General features: G+C 35.5%; 1 protein-coding gene across 9 annotated transcripts in view; it reads left to right on the top strand.

Moving 5' to 3' along the window:
- Positions 1-1,305: 1,305 nt before the first annotated feature.
- Positions 1,306-24,312, top strand: part of LOC133185378 (mucin-5AC-like) — a 52,370-nt gene continuing 29,363 nt past the window's right edge. For all 9 annotated transcript variants that reach the window (XM_061320604.1, XM_061320544.1, XM_061320579.1 and 6 more), the window contains exons 1-4: positions 1,306-1,355; positions 8,322-8,459; positions 13,262-14,460; positions 17,899-18,113. In XM_061320604.1, coding sequence (XP_061176588.1) covers positions 8,334-8,459; positions 13,262-14,460; positions 17,899-18,113 — 1,540 coding nt within the window. In that variant the 5' untranslated portion in view covers positions 1,306-1,355; positions 8,322-8,333. The remainder of the gene's footprint in view (positions 1,356-8,321; positions 8,460-13,261; positions 14,461-17,898; positions 18,114-24,312) is intronic.

Genomic DNA, 24,312 nt, shown 5'->3' on the forward strand with positions numbered 1-24,312 from the left:
CCCACTAAAAAAATTTTGAACTCGCCACCGATTTCTGAAAATACTGTAAATTGTATACAAGGGCAAACCGCTGTATGAGGCCGGAGAGGGCGTTAAATGTTTTAAAAATGAAAAAAAAATTACGCTTTAATACCATTATTCATTTTTTTTTCAAGTTAAACGAAAGAACATCGGTCACTGCACACGTTAAATCTAGAATGTGCATCCACTTCCTATAACTATGTAATTGTTGCATAATGCTTCAATATCATTTTTTTTCTTTAGGAAGAAAAACCCATAAAATTTCATACAGAATGCGTTCAGAGTACTTTTTTTTTTAAACAACGTATTTATCTTCCGTACATTGTAAATACATACCAGTATGCAAAATGGAAAGTTTACCAATGTCTCTTTCTTTTAAAAAATTACTTTGTCCCAGATCATGCGCTGAAACAGGATCTTCCTCGCCTTATTAAAATTTGTTGAAATTATACATAAAGCAGGTGCGATTTACGTCATTGATACAACGTAAACCCGCAATTTTTAATAACGTCACAACTATTGTAACGTCATTTACGTGTGACGTTACGTTTTTTGGCAATTCAAAAATTTACGTTGGCAGCGAAAGGGTTAAAGATTTATATGTATGAAAATTGACATACAGGAATCTAGAGCTTTGCATTGCATCATTCGTGTAGGTATATCACTTTAATTAAAAAAAAATTCAACATAAAAAAAATTGTCTATGTATACTCATGTATCATATACAATTATTACTGTTTTTGAGGTCAATTCGATGATTTAGCCACCTGAGGAGTAACATTCACCAGGGCTGGGACGATATATTGAGAATATCGATTCTGTGTGAGGACGATACGCATTTCGATACGTATGAAGAAATATCGAAATATCGAGAGAGAATATATTAATTTAGATCTTTATTCTATTTTCGGTGCGATGTTGAAAAAGAAATGTCAGGCACCTTTATAGGCAATTATTGCTGTTTTTTCTCTATAAAACAATTATTTTGATTTTAAATAAGGGGGTATCGTAATGAAAAAAAAGACAAATTATCTAAATCCTTGACATATATTTTTCAGACTGTTTATGTCTGGTAAACGCGAAAAAAAACCTTGAGTCTCAAACAGCATATTAAAACATGATTTATATTCAGTCAGTATTAATAGCATGCACGATGTTTTCCTGAAAGCCTAAGGACACTGAACTTTTGAATTACACCATTGTTGTAAGATCCACCACTAGATTTTAATTTATGCGGAAACGGAAATTCCAATCTTCGATGCGCAAAACTATTGCGCAGCTGTTCAAGAGTTCCAAGAGGCAAAGACCGAAATATAAAAAATAAGAAACAGAAGGTAAATTGTATATAACATGTTTGGATTTAGTCGTATTTAGTATAATAATGTTGAACACATTTATTTGCATTCACAGCGCATTTAACTTCTTGACAAACAGTTTAAATCCTGAAATCATTGAGGTGATTTATGCTAAACTAGGCTAAATCTAACTGAAGAGAGCAAATGAATTTGTGGTAATGAATAGTTTTTTTGTATCGTTGTGATATGTGCAATTGCCTTCCAGTGCAAATCCTTGGGCAGAAATATCTTGAAGAGCACATATCTAATATGTTTTTGAGAATAGAAGTTACTGATTTGAATGTCGCAGAATTCTGACAGAGTTGTCTTCCTTGGAAGGTGGGCAAAATTAAAAAAGAATGGGTTTACACCCTCGGATATTAGAATTTTCAACATATTAATTCAGGTCACTACATAAATTCTGTTTTTCCTTTGGTAAGTTGTCAGTAAGGTGTAAAATTAGGGTGGCTAATGGAAAAGTTGTCTTTATAATTTTCTGCATTAATATTTAACCAATGCATCTGAAACACAAAGTAACTTAAACAGAGACATAAACTCTGGCATTAACATGTTTACTAAATTATGTGATAGTCCCAGCATTATTCTAATCTAGCTGACCACAGGTCACCTTTTGCTATTTTAAATTTCTCATTTGTTGATTTATCGAATAAAAAATCTGATTAATTTCTTGATTTGAATGAAAGAGTAAGGTAAGTTATTCTTTGTTATTTGAAAAAAAAAATTTGATTTTTATGATGCGTAGGGACTGCTTGATCAGTGATCATAAGTAAAATGCAAACATCATCTCCGAAAAAAAAACAGCCTTCTTTCAACTTACCACTTAAAGTCCATTCCCAAGCAACTATAAGGCATACGTGGACCAAACTTGCATGGATGATGCATCTAGGGATGAACACTATCAGACTTGCTTCGGATGCTGGATCTGACCTACTGTCACCTACATTTTCCAGATGAGTGACCAGGTTAAAGTTTTTGGAGCAGGTCCATTCCCAAGAAATATTTTCCAAAAGAGTGACCATGGCAATGTTTTTGGAGTAGCTCTATAATTATATGGCCTGTTATGATTTAACTTGCATGGATGATACATCAAAGGATGGACAATTTCAGACTTGCTTCAGATGTAGGAAATGAAAGACATTTTCTTAACAAGTGAGCAGGTTAAAGTTTTTTGGAACAGATCAATTCCCAATGAGGCCAAAAAAAATAATAGTCTTGTTTCCTGCTACCAGCCTGAAAAAAATAGGGTAGGTAGGTAGGAAAATTATTTTATTTTATATTTTTATTTTATTATTTTTTTCCAACAGCATTTTTTGGATATGAACTAATACAAGATCAAATTAAACATGTCACAGGTCAGTATTGTCTTTTAAAATTAAATTTCATGTCTTGTTATGCACAACTCAAGTGGTATTTTATGAAAGTCCATATTTAAAACAAGAATTTCATGAAATGCTTGTTTTGTGTTAACACAGAAACCGATTACAGTGACAGAACGATGAAATTCCAGAAATTTCTGATTTTTTTTCTTCCAAAACTTAAAAAACATCTTTAGGGTCGGGTGCAAAAAAATAGAGTAGGTCGGGTAGCAGGAAACAAGACTATTATATTTTTTGGCCTGAATTACAAGATCTACTTACACAGAACTTGCATGAATGTCAGTCTATCCCAAAAGCACCGCTCCGTCGGACAGATCTGATGAAAATTGATTTGGTCCGATGATGAAGTTACAATATTCGGTCCGAATGTCCGAAGGCCTCTTCATTGAAATTTGTTTTTTTTTTACTTAATTTGATCGTATATAAACATGATAAAATACATGCAAACTCTTGTAAGCTCTGAAGTTCAAGGGACCACTTATCTCAAGTTCAAAAATTGGCATTTTCTCCCGATGGGTATGTAGATACATAAGTCAAACAGTTTTCCTTTCAGTCGAATGTTTTGAAGAAATAATTGCACCAAATTTACAGTACTACCAAACAACATATTCTTTATTATCTAAGTGTTTCATTTATATTTTATTTCATCTATTATTAGTAAATTGTATTAAAAATTTAATATGGTCGTACAAAAAATGAAAGTAGAAAGGCAGCGTATATAATGTAGATAAAAAAAAAACAAAACACCATTGAAAAAAGTTTCTCAGGTAATACCACAGAATAATGTATTTAACATAATATATTGCTATTTTATTTTGTTTCTTTTTTTATATATTATTGTTTGCCTAGCTTGCTTACGAAAATAAACACAGCAATAGGTCGCCAATCCATATAACGCACATGATGCAACTGACAATATAAATCTTTGAATGTCTTGGAAAACACCTAATAAAAATAAATGTCCTTGTTGATAAAAAGTTTTGGTCCGGCAAAAATTCATTTGATCCTGTAAAATGCATCAGACTGCCGGTCCGAATATTTTTTCGAGAACACTGGAATATTGTTTTCAGGATGCACACTAACTATAAAGAAAATATGATGTGAGATTTACATTACTTATTAGTGATGGGAATCGGTAAGAATTTCATAATCGATGATCGGGCTATTGTAACTAACTAATTATCAATTATAAACGGACATTTCCAAAGTCTGTCAGTTTAGTTTATTGAATGGTAAGAATGGGTGAATAACTACTTTCTGTGGTGGTCCACCTGTAGTTAGAATAATCTAACTGTGTCTCGGGACAAGCCTTAGTCTGTAGGACAATATCTATAGAACGTTCTATCTAGTCCAGCTGGTTCATCATTCATTTTGTAGAATCCAAAGTACGTCCATACCCGGGAATTAGCGTTGTTAACCGGGTATGAATAAAATGTCTGTTTGTCTGCGCCATTACGATGCTCAAATAAGTTAATAGATAAGTCGCAGCTGGAATATTCAGCTTAAAAACCATTATGCTTGTAAAATAAAATAAATAATCTGATTAATCAGAATAAAAATTTTGTAATCAAGCGCTTGGATTATGCCAACAATCGACTGATTTTCGATTATAATCGATGATTGGAACACCACTATTACTTATACTGATAACATTTGTCAAGTTGAGCTTTGTTATCTTTGATTAGGCCAAATAAAAAAATATGTGTGGTTCCGGTTACCCGACCGTCCCTATTTTATAACCCCGACCCTAAACTTTTTTTGGCAATTTTCATATTTTTTCCGGAATTTTCCCAGATTTCTATCAATGGCTCCAGTTTAAGTTTTAGTTTCAGCAATGACAGCCTCCTTGCAAATCATAGTATAAGTGTTTAATAGGATTAAATCCAAAGCAAGCTAGCATGTAGGTGTCCCCTACCAATATTGACTAGTATATTATCATACCACATCTAAATGCCACTTGCAAAGGAGTGATAGGTATTATTTAGAAAAATTAAGAAAATCATTTTGTTTAAAAAAAAAAACAAAAAAAAAACCTACCTACCTACCCTAATTTTTTTTGGAGGTGTAACCGGAACCACACATATTTTTTTGTTTGGCCTTACCTATGTTTTTTTTCTTTTTTGTTTTATATTTAAAATGAAACAAACTACTTCCAGACTTGCAATGAGACTCAGACTCTTAATAAACATGATAAACAGGGTTGTGGTTAACTTTTGAAACCTTAGGGGCCATGTGGGCTCCTAACTCTTCAAATTTTACGGGCCCACAATGTGATCCACGGGCCCACATTATATGTAAATTAAAAATAAGAACACAAAAATCCTAATTTTTTCTAATTTTTAGCTCACCTCAACGAAGTTGGGGGAGCTTATGTAATACCCTCGGCATTGGCGTCAGCGTCCCAGGTTAAGGTTTTTGGAGCAGTTTTCTTTTCAAGTACTTCTATGGCCTATATTAGTCAGAGATGCATGGAAGATGCTTCTAGTGTGTTTCATTGTACCAGTCAAGGTTTCAGATGCTGCAATTTCAGCTAAAGAATGACCAGGTTAATGTTTTTGGAGCAGGTTAAAGTTTTTGGAGCAGGTCTCATTTCCAAGTAACTATAAGCCCTATATTGACCAAACTTGCTTGGATGATACATCTAAGGATGCACACTACTGAACTTGCTTCGGATGCTGGATCTGACCTACATTTTCCGGACGAGTGACCAGATTAATGTTTTTGGAGCAGATCTCATTTCCAAGTAACTATAAACCCTATATTGACCAAACTTGCATGGATGATACATCTAAGGATGCACACTACTGGACTTGCTTGGGATGCTGGATCTGACCTATATTTTCCGGATGAGTAACCAGGTTAAGGTTTTTGGAGCAGATCTCATTTCCAAGTAACTAAAAGCCCTATATTGACCAAACTTGCATGGATGATACATCTAAGGATTCACACTACTGGACTTGCTTGGGATGCTGGATCTGACCTACATTTTCCAGATGAGTAACCAGATTAAAGTTTTTGGAGCAGATGTCATTTCCAAGTAACTATAAACCCTATATTGACTAAACTTGCATGGATGATACATCTAGGGATGCACACTACTGGACTTGCTTCAGATGCTGGATCTGACCTACATTTTCCAGATGAGTGACCAGGTTAAAGTTTTTGGAGCAGAAGTCATTTCCAAGTAACTATAAACCCTATATTGACCAAACTTGCATGGATGATACATCTAAGGATTCACACTACTGGACTTGCTTGGGATGCCGGATCTGACCTACATTTTCCAGATGAGTAACCAGATTAAAGTTTTTGGAGCAGATGTCATTTCCAAGTAACTATAAACCCTATATTGACCAAACTTGCATGGATGATACATCTAAGGATTCACACTACTGGACTTGCTTCGGATGCTGGATCTGACCTACATTTTCCGGATGAGTAACCAGATTAAAGTTTTTGGAGCAGATGTCATTTCCAAGTAACTAAAAGCCCTATATTGACCAAACTTGCATGGATGATGCATGAAGGGACGAACAAACTCAAAACTTGCTTTGGATGCTGGATTTGACTTACATTTTCTGAATGAGTGACTAGTTTTAAGTTTTCAAATAAGTCTATTCCCAAGTAACTGCAAGCCCTATCAGACCAAAATTGCATAAATGTTGCATCTAGGGATGCACACTCCTAGATTATTAGTTTAGTGTGGGACTTTGCCTTACTTAAAGACAACATTCGTTGAGGTGAGCTCTGTAATCTCTGATTACCTATGTTTTTTTTATTCGTAGTATCTATATGTTCGCAGTATATGGATTATTGTTGTTTTCTCCTTTCTAAAAACTTTGATCCGATAATATGTTCATTACATTTTGTAGTATTTAACCTTAACTTTATATACAAGTGAAGCGTCTATGGTTTAACAAGGGGGCATATTAAATGATAAATTACAACCTGTGATTAAGTTTGATCACGATCTTTTATTGTGTGCATTTGACACGGTAATTCAAATTCTATCTGTGAATAACTATTCGAATGGCGTGTGTGAGAACCATAGCTGATTGTTACAATATTTCTATTAGAACAATCTCAAACATTTGCTCTCGTGTCATAAGATTTAACGGAGATTTAACCGCTTCGATAAATCACCATTTTTTGATCTCAGTCATGTACATGTTTGAGTAATGTGCTTGTACGCAACACAAATAATCTAAGTTAGTAGAATGTTTTCTTAAAAACTGAAAGTACATAAAATAAAACTGAAATGTGATTATGTTCCGGTAAAAAATCATTCGCCATGTGGGCGACCAGATTTTTAATATGTAGCAGGGTTTTAAACTAACTTGTAATCCTTGATAGCCATGTAGGCTACTGAACCTTGCTATTGTTGGGCCCACATCAAAATTTATTCGCCCACAGATTATCACACCTTCTATTGAATATAAAAACAACAACCCCATTTTTCGTTTTTTTTTATCATGTGCTTCATGTTTCTTTTCTATCCGTTGTAACATTATGCACAACTTATCTAAATTTGAAGTGGAACTCTTCTGTTTATGAAGATTGATATGATCATTCAATATCATATATAGGGCACATGGCACATTTTCATTCACAAATAACATAGTAAAATTGCATCAATACAAGCAATAATTCAATACAAGTGACTTCAAATTAACCAAGATTTTGAATCAAAGAAGTAGTAAGAATTCTAGTCAGGGATTTATTTTGAGTTTACAACAAGCGATGAGTTCAATACAAGTTAAATAAGCTGTATGATAATTCTAATGTCAATTACTTTGTGGAAAGATGAAATACAACAGTACATAGGGGCTTAGTTCGAATTTTTAAGTGAGCATTAATTCCTGATTCTGCAAACAAAATACTTTCCCTATTTACAGGAGAGGTTAGGTAAATACCAAGTTGTTTTTAAAGTTGCCATAGAAACTGTTTTTCATTAAAATTGATTAAAATTAAATTTTTGTATTGTATAACATGTATCTGTTGTGTGTCTAATAGAAGAGACTTCTGGTTTTAATATACATTGCGTACAATATCGAAAATCGAGAATAATAATGGTATGGATTAATAACATATCATGCACAAAGTGATATGAATATTATATAAAGATGAAGAAATTCAACATGGTTGATCTTTCAAACTGCTTGAATTTTACTAAAAATCATGCAGTTTCGTAACCAAACTGATTGTAAACTCACACTTAGTAAGTTTTTCTTTTGGAATTTATCCACTATGTGTTGGGGTGTAAAAAAAAACCCAGGCATATTTCTAATTGTGTCTGCAAGGCCAAAACCTCTGCCCCATATTGGCCCTGAAATATCACTACATAGATTTTTTTTGTTTCTTTTTTTTAAATGGGGAAACATTCATTACAATTCCAATTGCAGAATAATGTGTAAAATTTCTAACTGCAGACACTCATCATGTTTTTCCACAAAAGTCTAATAGGAATATCACTGCATGCATGTTAAAGAATAATTCACAAAATGTTTATTGCAATTGCAGTGCAGAATATTTCTGAGAGTTTAAACTATGCATTTACGTTTTCTAACAGGAGCTATCCATCATGTTTTACCACAAAGTCTACATGAACCAGATCCATTCCAGTTCTCTTCTCTGTCAGCTAGCTTCTATGTGGAAAAACCAGGTTCTCTGTGATGCAGTCATAAAAGCTGGAAATAGTCACATTAAGGTCAGTATTAAATAAAATGAATGATTTGAAGATCAATGTATGTTAACAAAAAAATTTGTCATAAAAATCCAAACACAGTTAAAATTGTGAAAGTTTGAAATTAAGAACCTTATATATAATGCTGTCTGAAAAACAGCATTGGTTTTGATTCAGAAACATACACAGAGGCCACAAGAGGGTCATAAATTGAAAGATTTTCCTTAATTTCATAATGTTCATTAATTCTGATGAAATTTTGTCAAATTTGAAATACTTTTCAATTCGGAAAACACAACACAGTTTATCTGTAATTCTGTTGCATAAAATGTATGTGATTCTGAGTGCATGAGATACAGTATTATGTATATTTTGTAAAAAGGCTATAGCTTGCACAAAAAATGATGAAAATGTGAATAAATATGTGAAAATTTGTAAATTGATTACCTTCCTATGACCTATGTGTATGCTATCACCTAACTTCAGTGCTCATTGTTTATCTTACCTGAACAGTAGGTTCAAGTGAGCTTTTCTGATCACCTGTTGTCCATCATATGTCTGTAACTTTTTACACTTTCGACTTCCTCCACAGAAATACAGTAACCAGTTTCAACTAGACTTGCCACAAGGCATCTTTGGGTAAATGGAATTTCAATTTGTTCAAATGAAGGGCCACACCTTCTTGAAATCATTTCAAGAGGATGTTTCCCTTCATATCAAATGGGAGATGATTATAAAAAAAGCAAACATAGGGTGGGTATCTTAAAAAATCTTCTCAACAACCAGTGTACCAGTCTACCAGAGGAGATAAATTTAAGTGAAAGCTTCCTGACAGGGTATTTTTTTCAAGTAATGTTCTTTAGGGGAGAGGTTGTGAAGCCACTATGGGGGAAACAATTTTTACATGGGAATATGTATAAATGTAGGAAAAACTTTAAACAATATTTTGAAAATCAGCAAGTCTACAATTAGTCATATTAATATGAAAGCATCTTCAGGTAATGTAGATTTAAGTTTTTCAAATCAAGGTCCCAGGGGTATGATGGAGCCACAATAAGGAAAAAGTTTAACTTTGGATTTAAAAGGAAAAATCTTTGAAAATTGTCTTTTGGAAAAACAGCTCTGCCATGATGTCATAATTACATGGGAACATTCTCGGGTAGTGTAATTCAAGTTTGTTCAAATCAAGATCTCCAGGGGTATGGTTGGACCACAATCAAGGAACACAGTTTAATAACATTGGAATATATATATATATATATATATATATATATATATATATATATATATATATATATATATATATATATATATATATAGGAAAATAAATCTTTGGAAAACAGCTCTGCAATGATAAATCATAATAATATGGAAGCATCCTTAGGTAGTGTGGATTCAGTTTTTAGCTCTACTGGTCAGAGACCAGAAGAGCTTATGCGATAGTAAGGTGTCTGTCATCTGTCCGTCTGTCTGTAAACAATTTTTAGCTCACCTCGACGAAGTCGAGATGAGCTTATGCTATACCCCCGGCGTCAATGTCGGCGTTAGCGTCGGTGTCCCGGTTAAAGTTTTAGGAGCAAGTCCATTCCCAAGTAACTATAAGCCCTACCTGGACCAAACTTGCATGGATGATGCATCTAGGGATGGACACTACCACACTCGCTTCGGATGCTGGATCTGACCTAGATTTTCCAGTTGAGTGACCAGGTTAAAGTTTTTGGAGCAGGTCCATTCCCAAGTAACTATAAGCCCTACCTGTACCAAACTTGCATGGATGATGCATCTAGGAATGGACACTACCACACTTGCTTCAGATGCTGGATCTGACCTAGATTTTCCAGTTGAGTGACTAGGTAAAGATTTTGGAACAAGTCCATTCGCAAGTAATTATAAGCCCTACCTGTACCAAACTTGCATGGATGATGCATCTAGGGATGGACACTACCACACTTGCTTCGGATGTTGGATCTGACCTAGATTTTCCACATGAGTGAATTTTAGCCATATTTTAACCAAATTAGCATGGATGATGTAGCTAGGGATGGTCACTTCTAGACTTGCTTTGGATTCTGAATCTGACCTACATTTTCCAGATGAGTGACCAGGATAATTTTTTTGGAGTAGCTATATAACATTATGGCCAGTTATGATTAAACTTGCATAGATGGTGCATCTAAGGATGAAAACTTCCAGACTTACTTTGGATGTTGGAGCTGACCAAAATTTCTTGATTAGTAAACAGGATAAACTTTTTTTAACTGGTCTTTTTGCAAGTAACTATAAGTCGTACTTAAACCAAACTTGCATGGACATTGATCTTGGGATGTTCACTAAATAAAAAAATATGTGAAATTTGCCTTACTTAAAGATAACATTTGTTGAGGTGAGCTTCGTAATCTTTGATTACCTATGTTTCAAAATGCTACTCCTCCTACAGTTTTGGTCTGATTTCAATATAACTTGGCACACAAGTAGACTACACTAAGATACATAATTTAGTGCATCGGTTTTTGATTTCGATGTGTTGCCATGGTTACTAAAAATAGAAATTTCTGTGACATTCATTTAAAATGCTACTCCTCCTACAGTTTTGGTCTGATTTCATGATAACTTGGCACACGAGTAGACTACACTAAGATACAAAATCGGTTTTTGATTTCAATGAACGGTGTTGCCATGGTTACTAAAAATAGAAATTTCTGTGAAATTCCTTAAAAACACTTCTCCTACAGTTTTGGTCTGATTTTAATAAAGCTTGGCATACAAGTAGACTACACACACTAAGATACATAATTTAGTGCATCAGTTTTTGATTTCGATGAACGGTGTTGCCATGGTTACTAAAAATAGAAATTTCTGTGAAATTACTTTAAAATGCTACTCCTGCTACAGTTTTAGTCTGCTTTTAATATAATTTGGCGTACAAGAAGACTATACTGAGATACATAATTTAATGCATCGGTTTTTGATTTCGATGAACAGTGTTGCCATGGTTACTAAAGAAAGAAATTTCTGTGAAATCCCTTTAAAACGTTACTCCTCCTACAGTTTTGGTCTGATTTCAATCTAATTTGGCACAGAATTAGAATACACTACGATACATAATATGCATTTCGGTTTTTGATGTGGTTACTAAAAATAGAAATTTCTGTGAGATACTTTCAAAACGCTACTCCTCCTACAGTTTTCATTTGATTTCAATATAACTTGGCGCAGAAGTAGACTACATTAAGATACATAATTCTATTTATTAATGCATGTTACAAATCCAAGTGCTACTTTGTTATACGTACAGACCAGTAGAGCTACAGTCTCATCAGAGACTTCTGTTTTTTTTTTCAAATTAGGAACCCTTGGGGGGTAAGGTGGGTATCAATAGACAACTTTCACTTTTACAAAAGCTATTTCCATTTACAGGGTCAATCTGGGGTCAGCTGTCATAACCCTCTATAATATTATTAATTTTATGGGGAAGTGTCTTTCAGTTTCAAAGTATTGTATCATGAGCTCAACGTGTTTCCAACAATCCTCCAAAAGAGATTTCATTCTGTCTTTACTGTAATTGTCAGTCTACATGATCCATTGTGGAATACTGATCCCGATGTATTTTCATAGAGTTTGTGTGGTAACTGAATATCATACAGTTTCAAAGTACAGTATCATGAGCTCTTAAACATGTATAAATGCTAATTATCAAAATACTGACTTAAAATTCAAAAGTTAAATAAAACTGTCCAGATATTTTTTGCGAAGTAGGTCAGAGGTCAAGGTCAAGTGGATTGTAACACTGGTATTTTTCATATTGTCTTATGACAAACAGTGCACATGCCAAATAGCATAGACTTATCTCTTATATGTCAAAAATATGTTATATATTGGCATTATGAAGTATTTTGAAAAGTAGGACAAAGGTCATGGTCAAGGGTTGTGAGGTCAATAAACATGGTAATTTACAAAAGCCATAGTACCAAGCAATATATGTTCAAAATATCAAATCCATACCTTTTACAGTTCTCGAGATATAGGGTGTGACAGATGGACAGACAGACAGACGCAGGGTAAAGTGCTCTGCAGGCGACACAAAAATCAACAGGGCCATGGTTGGACATGTATATTTGCAAGCATCTTGAGGTAGTGCAGATTGAAATTCGTTTGAATTAGTGTCCTGGGAATTAGATGAGGGCCAGATAGGGGATAAATTTTCACATGGAAATATATCAGGAAAAAATTTTTCTCAAGAGCCACTGGGACATGACATGACTACTCATATTTCTTTTAATATGCAAGCATTCCAGTATAAGCAGATTCAAGTTGACCTAGTTCAAGTCAAGGTCCCTGGGACTAGGGTTTATTTTAAATATGGGAATTCAACGTTTTTGAGAAAAATATTAAGGAAATTGAAAAAAAAATCTTTTAGACATTACGGCCCCTGGGTTAAGGTGGGACTACAATCTGGGATCAAATTAACATAATGCTTATATACAGAGAATAAATTTTTTTTTACAGCAACAGCAAGGCCATGTTAGTCATTGATATTGAAGCATCCCCAGTTAATGTGATATTAAGATTAGTTAAGTAATGATCTTTCAGACAAGGGTGGGATTGATATAGGGTCAAAAATTTTTATGGATTAAGTGGTATAAAATTCTTTCCAAAATCTTAAGAAGATTAGTAGAGCCAAGGTTACTCAGGTGAGCATTATGACCCATGGATCTCTCTTTAAATTTTATTGTAACCCTGAAACTTCTCTGAAATAAATTATATAAGTATTGAATATGAGAGAAGTTACAGTTAAAAGTGTTTATTTTGGTACTTTTAATTGATAGGCACACAGGGTAGTGCTGGTTGCAGCATGCCCAATGCTACATTCCATGAAGAATGCTTCTGTAGGCTCAAACTTAGAGGTGAGACTGGCTGCAGATATTAAACCAGAAGCCATCAACACTTTTCTTCAATATCTGTATGAAGGCTTCATGATGCTGACAGAAGAAAACTGTAAGGATGTGGAAAAAATTGCACGGGTCCTTCAGGTTGATAGTGTTTTGAAGTGCTGTGCTGATTTCTACAAATGCTTACATACTGGTGAGAAATATGAGTATAGTTTCCATGACAATGTTGAATTCAGGCATGTCAGAGCATCAGACCTTCTAAAGGTTCATGATAGAAGTAAGAGAGCCTCTGATGTACAGCCAGCAAGCCCAGGAATTAAACGCCAACGAATTCAGAGCAGAGGGGGTTCTGATTCGCTCGGTGATTATGGAGCAAGTGACCTATGGGATAGAGTTCCGAGAGAGTGTTCAGGAAGTTCCTCCACAAGAACAACTCAGCCAGGGGTCATTGAGATATTGGAGGACAGTATAGAAATTGTACATTCAGATAAACCAGAGGATTCAGGAGGGACAAGAAGAGACAATCTTCAAGACAGAATGTCATTATCTGTAGCAAGTCAATTAAAATCAAGTAATGATGTACAGATCATTAATGTTTCCAGTGGAGCAGAGGCCCCGCAGCGGGTTTCAAACAGTTCAGACTCATCACGATTTTCATCTCATCCAACTTTCACTCATTCTCAGGGATCATCTAATACGAGTTTTCGGCATGATCCTATCTTCCCGAATCCAAGCAGTACTTCAAGTGCCAGGCTTCCCTCATCTCCCTCACCACATTCTAGAATGCCATCACCTTCATCAGCCTATCATCCTCAACAAAGAAACACTACAGCACATTCTCAACCAAAGCCATTTGCAGCAGGAAATGCCACACAGGCATCAAAAAGTTACAACACACCATCACCAGTTGAACAATTACGTCCTGGTTCTCAGGATCAGTCAAGAGTAACAGCAGGAGCAAGCACAGTGTCTTTTTCTTCACCATCTTCTTCACTAGGAGCTCCCCCTGTGTCCTCCCCATCCACCTCCACACAACCACCACAACCAGTTGCTTTATGGAGGAGTACCAGTTCAGATGCTGTAGCTTCAGGGCCACCACCAGTGACTCAGCTGACAGAGAAACCATTACTTCAACGGTAAGATAAGTGGCTTAGTACATTTATTATCTAGTTATAATGTAAACATTGAAAGGTTGGACTAGTGCATTGTAAGGCATAGTAAAAAATATGTATGTTTGTTTACGGTTACATGCTGAATTAAAATAGGGTCAGTAGGTAGGATTTTTATTTTATTTTATTGATTTTTTTTAATACACAAATTCACATAAATTGGTTGAAATGCAAAAGTTTTACCATTGTGTGGTGCTTTACTTTTGTTTGGGCTTGCCATATGGGTGATAGACACGAACACATTGATGTAGATATTAAACACGCCATTTTTTCTAGTACTTTCGATTTCAATTTCAAACACTTGACCGATTAAGATGCAGGTAAAAGTTAAACTGACCGGCGAGTGACTTCCAGATTTTTACGATGAAAAAAAATTTGGGTCAGCAATTAAATATAGGGTCGGTCGAGTAATCTTAAACAAACATTTTTATTATTACGCCTAAACATGGTAAACATACTTACAGACCAATTTTTTTACCGTACGGTTACCTGAGGAGGGGGAGTGGTCTTGGTAGTACTGGTGTTATTTACTTGGAGAGCCCCAATACTCAAGATGTCAAAAATTGCTATACACGTTGCATTACACAGGAAGGCCGGCTTTTGGTAATCAGGGTCAACATTGTGCATAATTTTGAGTAAAAATATATAAATTATGTACTTGAATATAAAATTTGTAGACTTAATGTTTTCATCAAAAAAAATTGAAAAGAAATATATTTTTTAGAAATCATAAAATTAAGAAAAAATTATGGGTGAAAACTACAAAGCAATCATATCAATATTTTAATCGTCAATTAACGAAATTATTATCAAATATTAAGTGTGGATATTGAAATAAAATGATTCCACTTATTGTGTGGGCATTTACCCCGATTAGAATATTATTTACTTTTCTGGCCAGCAGTGGTGTCAAAATATTCGCCATTTCCGAGGGTCCGTGTTTTCATGCCCTGTTTACAGATTTGGATTAAAGGAATCTTTCGTAATTCATGGCGTTAGATACAAGATACTTTATTTATTTTAGTGTAAATATCTTTTCTTATTTATTACATTGCATTTTGTTATAATTTTCAATGTTGGGGTCGATTGCTTCCAATTACGGCGAATTGAGTTTCTGTGTACTCAAGTGCAAGTTCGACAGGGGTATTACAGACATTCTTAAAATCCAGGCACAGGTTAAATAACAGGATCGAAAGAATTATCGGTCTGTGCTGCTACAGGAACGTCTTCCCTCTCCGGATCCCAGTCATTGAAGGAAGAGAGGGCTTGAAAGGCCGCTAATTTTTCTTCGAAAAGTCCTGCAGTTTTCTTATCGCTAACAAGTACAAAACAGCAGTGGAGATTGAAAAAAAGAAGTCAGTTTTTAATTATCTACTCTTAATTATTTTTTTAAAATAAAATAGCCAACCAATAAAACGGCGACATGATTTTTTTTAACCAGAGTGTACAAAGCGACCATTTACGCGGTACATGAAAGTGTTTGATGCGTGACCAGGTAATTACTTTCAAAACATGCAAACTCAGGTATCAGATATCAGGTAGCCCACGTAGCTAGCCTGTCAATCAAATCAGAAGCTATTGTTTTTTTTTAATGATTGACAAGCGGTATATTATTGATCTTGAATTAGGTAGATTTTGAGGGTGTTAACATAAAATTTGATGTTTAACGCCCTCAAATAATGAAAGACATCATGATTTGCTACATGTACTTGTAAGTAATTAAGATAATCATCACACTGCGCAACTCTTATACATAATGTTTTGTAAATTTATGTGAATGTTTTCAACCTTTGCTAATAGCTTATACTTATGTTTCTATGAAATGACTTATCACTCCATAGAAACCATACCGAAATTAACATAGAAAATAAAAACAACCATTATTTACCATGGACTAGCTTGTACAATCATCCGTGGCATGAGTATCTTGTTATATCCGATTGCTCTTTTCACTAATCGGGACAGATATTGACTTTGTTATTAAAAGAATCTTGTTGTAAGCAATCTCGCTATATTTGTCTTTTTTATAAAGGAAATAAATATGAAATTATTTAGGACTCAAAACTCATCTCTTTGTAAGCAGTGCCTCGTTGTATCTGATCTCGTGATACCTGGAGGCCACTGTATGCAGTTGTTTGCTGCAGTTCAAACAGCTTCTGTATACATGTGAATGACCAGGAGCCCAAGCTAATTTTCGAGTAAAGGAAAAAGAGATTGTTTTAATGTGAATAGATATGAATATTGAATAGAAAATATAATTTTAAATCATTTGATTTATTTTTATTTTATTGGTGAAATTGGGTACTCTAGCTGAGAAGTTTCGCAACTTTTTTTCATACCCCCAGTTAATCAGTCAGACTAAAGTGATCTAAAGGCCTGTGAGTTTTTTTAACCTCATGACCTTGACCTTTGAGTTTGACCTACAATTGAAGAAAACTTTGCCTATAACTTTTGAATGGTTGGTGCTAGGGCTTTCATATTTGACTTGTGTATTCCTAATGACAAGACCTTTCCTTTAATACTATTTTTTTAACCTCATGACCTCGACCTTGAAGTATGATATATTTTTTAAAATCTTTGACCTTGGCCATAATTTCTGAATGGTTGATTTTTACATATGTATGCCTTGTGATGAGACCTTTCTTTGGGTACTAACATTTTTTAGCTCACCTGAGCCAAAGGCTCAAGTGAGCTTTTCTGATCAAAAATTGTCCATTGGCTGTCATTGTTGTCATTGGTGTCGTAAACTTTTCACATTTTTGAATTCCTCTCAATTTCAACCAAACTTGCCACAAAGCATCCTTTGGTAAAGGGGATTCAAGTTTTTTCACATGAAGGGCCAAAAATAGTCCATATTATTTGTGAAGACACAAGATTGTTCATATCCTGACCCCTAGGATTAATGTGGTGCCACAATAGAGGGTCAAAATTAAATATTATATAAAACTATGATATTAAAAACCTAATGTAAAACAACAGGGTCATAACTAGACTTGATAATAATAAGCAACTCTATGTAGTGTAGAATCTGGTGTTTTCATGGCTACAGAAGGAAGTTATAGTTATAATGTGGAGAAAAATTTTTTCAAGTCATCTTTTTTGAGAGCAAAACTGCAATGCTTCCCTGTGTATTGTACATTCAAGTTCATTCAAAGCATAGCCCCAGTGATTAAGTTTGGGCCACAGTTTGGTAATGAAACTTTACGCAAAAACATGTAAACATCCACACTGATAAGGCTACAAATAGTAAAGTTAAAAATCAAACTTCAGTATTCTGCGAAAAAAAATTAGGCTGCATGTGGAGATGATAAGATTTTATTTATGTACATGTATATTAATTTGTATGAAAGAAAATGCTGACTCAGGTGAGCAGTGTTGCCCATGAGCCTTTTGTTTAATTATCAGGTCAGAGAGCACACCTGCCACAACTGGTGCAGATATATCCATAGTTAAAGTGGAAAGTGAGGTGACATTTGATGAACAGTTCCATGGTGATGACCCAAATATTACTTTTGACCCAGATGACCAATCAGGAGACTGGAACAGAGAAGACACTTCAAATGAAGAAAGCAATGCAAGTGAAGATAAGATGCCTCAGTGGATGGCAGAGAGTATGAAAGGTAAATGAGCTTTCCAACTCTCTGTTTAACAAACTCGGGGAAACAGGTTAGCTTGAAACAATACTTACTATACAGGTCAAATTCATATATAGTATAAATGCAGGGTTACCACATACATGTATAAGAGTAAAAAAAAAATCCAAAATATAACAATTTTTGCCAGTTGTATACAAAAATTTAAAGCTAAACTGTTGAATAACTTCTCTACAACTCAACTGAAAATTTGAGAAATTGAAAAATTCTGTGAGTTGGAACATAAGAGGTCTTTATTTTATTAATAAATTCAAACAGTAGAGGGCAATGTCATTTTTTTTTTTTATTTTCTCATGGTAGAAGGCTGATTTGTGTGTTACACTGTGGAATAATTTAAAGTCATGATGGCCACTTATTTTGGAATGTTAAAACAAAATTACAGGTTTGTGGAGATGTCATTTGATGGTTGATAGTCTTGTTATGAAGAGGTTACCAATATTTTCCATTTACTGTTTGGGAATTTGGAAATTATCCTAAGCTTCTTTGATTGATCTCTGCCCTTTCCCCTTGATATCAGTGTCAAATGGAACTGGCTTATAAAGGCTAGATGTTGTTTGTGTATCACTCTGTAATATCTGCTTTGTCATCACAAAATTTTGTTCTAGGTAGATGGATAGTAGTTGGGCTAAAGTGGAATGCATAGACAATTAAATATCATGATTGGGGAAAAATTTAAACATCTAATTTAACAAGATAAGTTGGCAAAAAATTTTAGTACAAGAAGAAGGTGCAAGATGTTTTAAGGCCTGATATCCTCAATTTCTCTATTTTATGATTTATTATTATACTTATTCTATTTTTTTACGGGGGGATATTAAACACATTGTAAATTTGTGTTAAAAGAATGATTTATTAAACAAAGCAAATGAAAAATCACTAGACCTAAAATGTTAACAGTAATGAGAGGAGAGGGTTCTGTCAATAAACAAACAGATGAACACAATTTGACATGCAGAACATTCAGACAGACACAGTATGACAGGAAGGGCAATCAGACAGACAAAGTGTGACATAGAAGATATTCAGACAGACACAGTATGACAGGAAGGGCATTCAGACAGACACAGTGTGACAGAGAGGGCATTCAGACAGACACAGTATGACAGGAAGGGCATTCAGACAGACACAATGTGAAAGAGGAGGGCATTCAGACAGATGCAGTGTGACAGGAGGGCATTCAGACAGACACAGTGTGACAGGGAGGGCATTCAGAAAGACACAGTGTGACAGAGAGGGCATTCAGACAGACACAGTGTGACAGGGAGGGCATTCAGACAGACACAGTGTAACAGGCAGAACATTCAAATAGACACAGTGTAACAGGCAGAACATTCAAACAAAGTCAGTAACTGAGGGGCCATTCAGACAGACATTTTGTGACAGATACTGTCTGATAGAGAGGGTATTAAGACAGAAACAGAGTGACAGGGAGGGCATTCAGACAGATACTGTCTGAAAGAGAGGGTATTCAGACAGACACAGTGTGACAGAGAGGACATTCAAACAGACAATGAGTGACAGGGGGAGGAGGGGCATTCAAACAGACAAAGAGTGACAGGGAGGGCATTCAAACAGACACAGTGTGACAGGAAGGGCATTCAGAGAGACACAGTGTGACAGGGAGGGTATTCAGACAGACACAGTGACAGGGAGGGCATTCAGACAGATACTGTCTGATAGAGAGGGTATTCAGACAGACACAGAGTGACAGGGAGGGCATTCAGACAGATACTGTCTGATAGAGAGGGTATTCAGACAGACTCAGAGTGACAAGTAGGGCATTCAGACAGATACTGTCTGACAGAGAGGGCATTCAGACAGACACAGTGTGACTGGAATGTCAGGGGCTTAGATGGAGATCACAATATGTTCAAAATTGTTCATGGTAATAAGAAGGGAATTTTTTATTAATCTTCAGAACAGCAGGGCCAAGGTGATTCCGGTGAACATGGTTGCTTATGGGTTGCATGTTTAGCTCACCTGAGCTGAAAGCTCAAGTGAGCTTTTCTGATCACCCGTTGTCCGTCGTCTTTCTGTCTGTCTGTTTGACCATCTGTAAACTTTTCACATTTTCAACTTCTTCTCAAGAACCACTGGGCCAATTTTAACCAAACTTGGTACAAAGCATCCTTGGGTGAAGGGGAGTTTAAATTGTTAAAATGAAGGGCCAAGTCCCCTTCAAAGGGAAGATAATCAAGAAAATACAAAAATTGGGTGGGGTCATCAAAAAATCTTCTTCTCAAGAACCACTGGGCCAGAAAAGCTGAAACTTATGTGGAAGCATCCTGGGGTAGTGTAGGTTCTAAATTGTTCAAAGCATGACCCCTGAGGGTAGGGCAGGGCCACAATAGGGAATCCAAGTTTTACATTGAAATATGTTGTAAAAATCTTTAAAAATCTTCTTCTCAAGAACCACTGGGCCAGAAAAGCTGAAACTTATGTGGAAGCATTCTAGGTTAGTGTAGATTCTAAATTGTTCAAATCATGACCCCCAGGGGTGGGGCGGGGCCACAATAGGGAATCCAAGTTTGAAATTGAAATATGTAGTAAAAATCTTAAAAAATCTTCTTTTCAAGAACCACTGGGCCAGAAAGGCTGAAAGTTATGTGGAAGCATCCTTGGGTAGTGTAGAATCTAAGTTGATCAAATTATGACCCCCAGGGGTGGGGGTGGGGGGCACAATATGGAATCCAAGTTTTACATTGAAATATATAATAAAAATCTTAAAAAATCTTCTTCTCAAGAACCACTGAGCCAGAAAGGCTGAAATTAATGTGGAAGCATCCTTGAGTAGTGTAGATTTTAAGTTGTTCAAATCATGACCCCCGGGGGTAGGATGGTTCCACAATAGGGAATCCAAGTTTGAAATTGAAATATGTAGTAAAGATCTTAAAAAATCTTCTTTTCAAGAACCACTGGACCAGAAAGGCTGAAACTTATGTGGAAGCATCCTGGGGTAGTGTAGATTCTAAATTGATCAAATTATGACCCCTGGGGGGGGGGGGGCACAATAGGGAATCAAAGTTTTACATTGAAATATGTTGTAAAAATCTTTAAAAATCTTCTTTTCAAGAACCACTGGGCCAGAAAAGCTGAAACTTATGTGGAAGCATCCTTGGGAAGTGTAGATTCTAAATTGATCAATTTATGACCCCTGGGGGTAGGGCGGGGCCACAATAGGGAATCCAAGTTTTACATTGAAATATATAGTAAAAATCATCTTCTCAAGAACCACTGGACCAGAAAGGCTTAAACTTATGTGGAAGCATTCTAGGGTAGTGTAGATTCTAAATTGTTCAAATCATGATCCCCAGGGGTAGGGAGGGGCCACAATAGGGAATCCAAGTTTTAAATTGAAATATGTAGTAAAAATCTTTAAAAAATCTTCTTTTCAAGAACCACTGGGCCAGAAAGGCTGAAAGTTACGTGGAAGCATCCTTGGGTAGTGTAGATTCTAAATTGATCAAATTATGACTCCTGGGGTGGGGGGCACAATATGGAATCCAAGTTTTACATTGAAATATGTAATAAAAATCTTTAAAAATCTTCTTCTCAAGAACCACTGAGCCAGAAAGGCTGAAATTTATGTGGAAGCATCCTTGAGTAGTGTAGATTTTAAATTGTTCAAATCATGACCCCCGGGGGTAGGATGGTTCCACAATAGGGAATCCAAGTTTGAAATTGAAATATGTAGTAAAAATCTTAAAAAATCTTCTTTTCAAGAACCACTGGGCCAGAAAGGCTGAAACTTACATGGAAGTAACATTGGGTAGTGTAGATTTTAAATTGTTCAAATCATGACCCCCGGGGGTAGGATGGTTCCACAATAGGGAATCAAAGTTTTACATTGAAATATGTAGTAAAAATCTTAAAAAATCTTCTTTTCAAGAACCACTGGGCCAGAAAAGCTGAAACTTATGTGGAAGCATCCTTGGGAAGTGTAGATTCTAAATTGATCAATTTATGACCCCTGGGGGTAGGGCGGGGCCACAATAGGGAATCCAAGTTTTACATTGAAATATATAGTAAAAATCATCTTCTCAAGAACCACTGGACCAGAAAGGCTTAAACTTATGTGGAAGCATTCTAGGGTAGTGTAGATTCTAAATTGTTCAAATCATGATCCCCAGGGGTAGGGAGGGGCCACAATAGGGAATCCAAGTTTTAAATTGAAATATGTAGTAAAAATCTTTAAAAAATCTTCTTTTCAAGAACCACTGGGCCAGAAAGGCTGAAAGTTACGTGGAAGCATCCTTGGGTAGTGTAGATTCTAAATTGATCAAATTATGACTCCTGGGGTGGGGGGCACAATATGGAATCCAAGTTTTACATTGAAATATGTAATAAAAATCTTTAAAAATCTTCTTCTCAAGAACCACTGAGCCAGAAAGGCTGAAATTTATGTGGAAGCATCCTTGAGTAGTGTAGATTTTAAATTGTTCAAATCATGACCCCCGGGGGTAGGATGGTTCCACAATAGGGAATCCAAGTTTGAAATTGAAATATGTAGTAAAAATCTTAAAAAATCTTCTTTTCAAGAACCACTGGGCCAGAAAGGCTGAAACTTACATGGAAGTAACATTGGGTAGTGTAGATTTTAAATTGTTCAAATCATGACCCCCGGGGGTAGGATGGTTCCACAATAGGGAATCAAAGTTTTACATTGAAATATGTAGTAAAAATCTTAAAAAATCTTCTTTTCAAGAACCACTGGGCCAGAAAAGCTGAAACTTATGTGGAAGCATCCTTGGGAAGTGTAGATTCTAAATTGATCAAATTATGACCCCTGGGGGTAGGGCGGGGCCACAATAGGGAATCCAAGTTTTACATTGAAATATATAGTAAAAATCATCTTCTCAAGAACCACTGGACCAGAAAGGCTGAAACTTACGTGGAAGCATTCTAGGGTAGTGTAGATTCTAAATTGTTCAAATCATGACCCCCAGGGGTAGGGCGGGGCCACAATAGGGAATCCAAGTTTTAAATTGAAATATGTAGTAAAAATCTTAAAAAATCTTCTTTTCAAGAACCACTGGGCCAGAAAGGCTGAAAGTTACGTGGAAGCATCCTTGGGTAGTGTAGATTCTAAATTGATCAAATTATGACTCCTTGGGTGGGGGGCACAATATGGAATCCAAGTTTTACATTGAAATATGTAGTAAAAATCTTAAAAAATCTTCTTTCCAAGAACCACTGGGCCAGAAAGGCTGAAACTTATGTGGAAGCATCCTGGGGTAGTGTAGATCCTAAATTGATCAAATTATGACTCCTGGGGGGGGGGGGGGGCACAATATAGAATCCAAGTTTTACATTGAAAAATCTTTTTTTTTGTAAAAATCTTTAAAAATCTTCTTCTCAAGAACCACTGGGCTAGAAAAGCTGAAACTTATTTGGAAGCATCCTTGGGAAGTGTAGATTCTAAATTGATCAAATTATGACCCCTGGGGGTAGGGCGGGGCCACAATAGGGAATCCAAGTTTTACATTGAAATATATAGTAAAAATTTTCTTCTCAAGAACCACTGGACCAGAAAGGCTGAAACTTAAGTGGAAGCATTCTAGGGTAGTGTAGATTCTAAATTGTTCAAATCATGATCCCCGGGGGTAGGGCAGGGCCACAATAGGGAATCCAAGTTTTACATTGAAATATGTAGTAAAAATCTTTAAAAATCTTTTTTTCAAGAACCACTGGGCCAGAAAGGCTGAAACTTGTGTGGAAGCATCCTTGGGTAGTGTAGATTCTAGTTGATCAAATTATGACCCCTGGGGGAGGGTGGGGCCACAATAAGTACTACAAGGGAGTGGGGGGGGGGGGAGAAATCAGGTGAAAAACAGCAAGGCCAAAGTTACTCAGGTTAGCGTTGTGGCTCATGGGCCTCTTGTTTCTTGATGTAATGCAATTAAATAATATTTTTTATGTTTATTGTTTAAAAAATTTTAGTACACTATTATCTAGTTTCAGTTTAAACTGTTTCTAATCCAGGAGTTATGAACTGTTTCTAACCCTAGAGTGAACTTGGAACTAATAATGAGTATCATTTTCATCATTCATAAGTATGTGTGGCAATTGTAAAATTCCTGGAGTTGTTCGACCTCAATTTTTCACTCCATATCTCATTAAAACAAAAAGATATCTTTACAGAGTTCCCAAAACTAATCAAAAATCT

This window comes from Saccostrea echinata, unplaced genomic scaffold (assembly GCF_033153115.1).
Source record: "Saccostrea echinata isolate AGI-Se365-2 ecotype Australia unplaced genomic scaffold, CSIRO_AGI_Sech_v1 ptg000001l, whole genome shotgun sequence".
NCBI lineage: Eukaryota > Metazoa > Mollusca > Bivalvia > Ostreida > Ostreidae > Saccostrea > Saccostrea echinata.